The sequence below is a fragment of the Macrotis lagotis genome, chromosome 1 (genome assembly GCF_037893015.1).
Source record: "Macrotis lagotis isolate mMagLag1 chromosome 1, bilby.v1.9.chrom.fasta, whole genome shotgun sequence".
Lineage (NCBI taxonomy): Eukaryota > Metazoa > Chordata > Mammalia > Peramelemorphia > Peramelidae > Macrotis > Macrotis lagotis.
The window spans coordinates 232,775,721-232,778,380 of NC_133658.1; the positions used below are offsets into that span (position 1 = coordinate 232,775,721).

At 41.7% G+C, this 2,660-nt stretch overlaps 1 protein-coding gene across 1 annotated transcript; it reads left to right on the forward strand.

Annotated features, from left to right (window-relative positions):
- Window positions 1-200: 200 nt before the first annotated feature.
- Window positions 201-1,193, forward strand: LOC141523627 (olfactory receptor 226-like). Its single transcript, XM_074236988.1, has one exon. The coding sequence runs from the start codon at window positions 201-203 to the stop codon at window positions 1,191-1,193; it is 993 nt and encodes a 330-aa protein (XP_074093089.1).
- Window positions 1,194-2,660: the final 1,467 nt, after the last annotated feature.

Below are 2,660 nucleotides of genomic sequence, written 5' to 3' on the forward strand. Positions count from 1 at the left end.
TTCAGATTCATTAGCTGGGTATTCCCAGTATAAAATTCTTCCAGATTTTAATCATTGCAGTTTTTCCCATATCATGAAAGTCACAATACTCTTAAAAAATAGAAATGATTTCCATTTAAGAGGTGGGGGATGTTATTCTTTCTCTCAGGCTTCTAAGTCCTTCTTCTCCAGCCACATTCAATTCCTTCTCCATAGGTACCATGCACAGTGGAGGCTGGAGGAATCAGAGTGGGCACGTGAGTGAGTTTGTGCTGCTGGGTTTTCCTGCACCAGCCCCTGTGAGGGCACTACTATTTGCATTATCTTTGCTGGCTTATTTGCTGGTGCTGACTGAGAATTCTCTCATTATCATAGCTGTGAGGAGCCACACTACTCTGCACAAGCCCATGTACTTTTTCTTGGCCAATATGTCTTTCCTTGAGAATTGGTATGTCACGGTCACTATCCCAAAGATGCTGGCTGGCTTTGCCACAACAGAGTCTGGGGCTGGTCAGCGCATTTCTTTTTCAGGGTGCATGACACAGCTCTACTTCTTTCTGGGTCTGGGTTGCACTGAATGTGTCCTCTTGGCTGTCATGGCCTATGATCGCTATGTGGCTATCTGTCACCCTCTCCGCTACCCAGTCATTGTTAGTGGTAGGCTCTGTGTCCATTTAGCAGCTGGATCCTGGGCTGGAGGTTTTGGCATTTCCATGGTCAAAGTCTTTCTCATATCCCGCCTCTCCTACTGTGGCCCTAACATCATTAATCATTTCTTCTGTGATGTTTCACCACTACTTAACCTCTCGTGCACAGATATGTCCACAGCTGAGCTCACTGATTTTGTATTGGCTATCTTTATCCTGCTTGGTCCACTCTCTGTCACTGGAGCTTCCTATGTTGCCATTGTAGGTGCAGTGATGCGCATTCCCTCAGCTACTGGCCGCCAAAAGGCCTTCTCTACCTGTGCCTCCCATCTCACCGTGGTGATCATTTTCTATGCAGCTAGCATCTTCATCTATGCCCGACCCAAGGCATTATCAGCTTTTGATACCAACAAACTGGTATCTGTACTCTATGCTCTCATTGTGCCTCTGCTTAATCCCATCATTTACTGTCTGCGTAACCGGGAGGTCAAGCAGGCCCTGAGCCATACCTTGCACCTTCACCACAAATGGGAAGATAGCAACAGAAAATCTGGCAGTGATAGGTAAGGAAGGGAAGAGGATATAGGTATATTTTCCTGGCTAGTTCTCTAACTGCTCTCTCTAATAGTGAGCGAAGCAAAAAGCTGAGGATGAGTGATCCAGTACTGACTAAGGCCATCTGAGTACCATGGAGCAAATGGAAGAAATCCTGGAGGTGAGATGGTGGCAAAAATTCAAGCCCAGGATCTCAAATTAATATGGGTCCATGAAGGCCAGCAAGGAAGCAGTTCAAAGATATCTTTCATAAAACCACTTTTATATGCAGCTTGTGTAATGATGGAGGAAGAAGGGAAAGGGGATGAATGAGCAAGAAGGAATGCCTATATTAGAAGATTCATGTCTCTAAATAGTTCTTCTATAAAAATTTCTATTCCTATGCCTATCTGCGTCTTTCTCTTAAGGTAAGGGGAGTTGGAAGGAGAGGGTCATTTGGAAAGGAATGCATATAGGGAACTTTATGAGGGAAAAAAATCAAGATAAATGCATAATCCATGTCTATGAAATAATAACTCAAATTCATAATCACTAATTTTTGTGCCCAGAACAGGTGACAAAATAACTCTCTTCAAATCTGTTACATATTCATGTAGGTATTGTATGTCTCTCTCTCTCTCTCTCTCTCTCTCTCTCTCTCTCTCTCTCTCTCTCTCTTTCTGTTTGTGTGTGTGTGTGTGTGTGTGTGTGTGTGTGTGTGTGAAGCAGAGAACCTGAACCTATTCAACAATAACTACTATCAAGAATAGGGCAGAACAGATCAGGTTGTGGAGAAGAAGCTGGAGGGCTAAGGAGGAAACTGTCAGAATAGTGTAAATTACTTATTTTTACTAACAAAATGAAAAAAAATTAACTGTTTCTATGCTAAAAAAAGAAATGAAAATGTTCTCAGTAATCCCTCTCAATTTTTTTTTTACTTTGAGGCAAAGTCCTAGTCACCCTGGTTATAACTGTACTGTTCTTGTACTCATTAGAATAAAGGAATAGTCCAAGGAAGATGCTGAAAGAAACACTAACTTTGCCAGTGGAAGTAACTGAGTAGGGAGGAAGAATAATAGTATTGGTACCTCACAAAAGCCCCGTGTACAATTGATCTCTCCAGAAACAGATAAGTGAGGTAGAAAGTTATATAATATAACCTTCCCTGTGACCAAGGTAAAGGCAGGTTAATTTGAGCACAGGTTCTGTATTCTAATATTCCTCCCAAGACAGTCTTTTATTTTAAATTGCAGATTTGGGGTTATCAATTATCAACCTTTACAAGAGGCACATGCTTCCATTTTACCAAGCATTTCTGCTCCATTAATGGTTAGAATTTTTTTCCTGATGATTACTCCCACATATATACCCCCTACATTCTGAATGACCAACTAAAGCAGACCTATGTGTCTCCTGGTGCTTAGAAATCAAACTGGAAACTGCAAGTCAAATATGTGCTACTAGCAAGGTACTATTAGTGACATTAACTCTTGCTTGTTA

Bases quoted from the DNA above. Each gene is read 5' to 3' on its own strand.
- LOC141523627 (XM_074236988.1), top strand. From the start codon at position 201: ATGCACAGTGGAGGCTGGAGGAATCAGAGTGGGCACGTGAGTGAGTTT.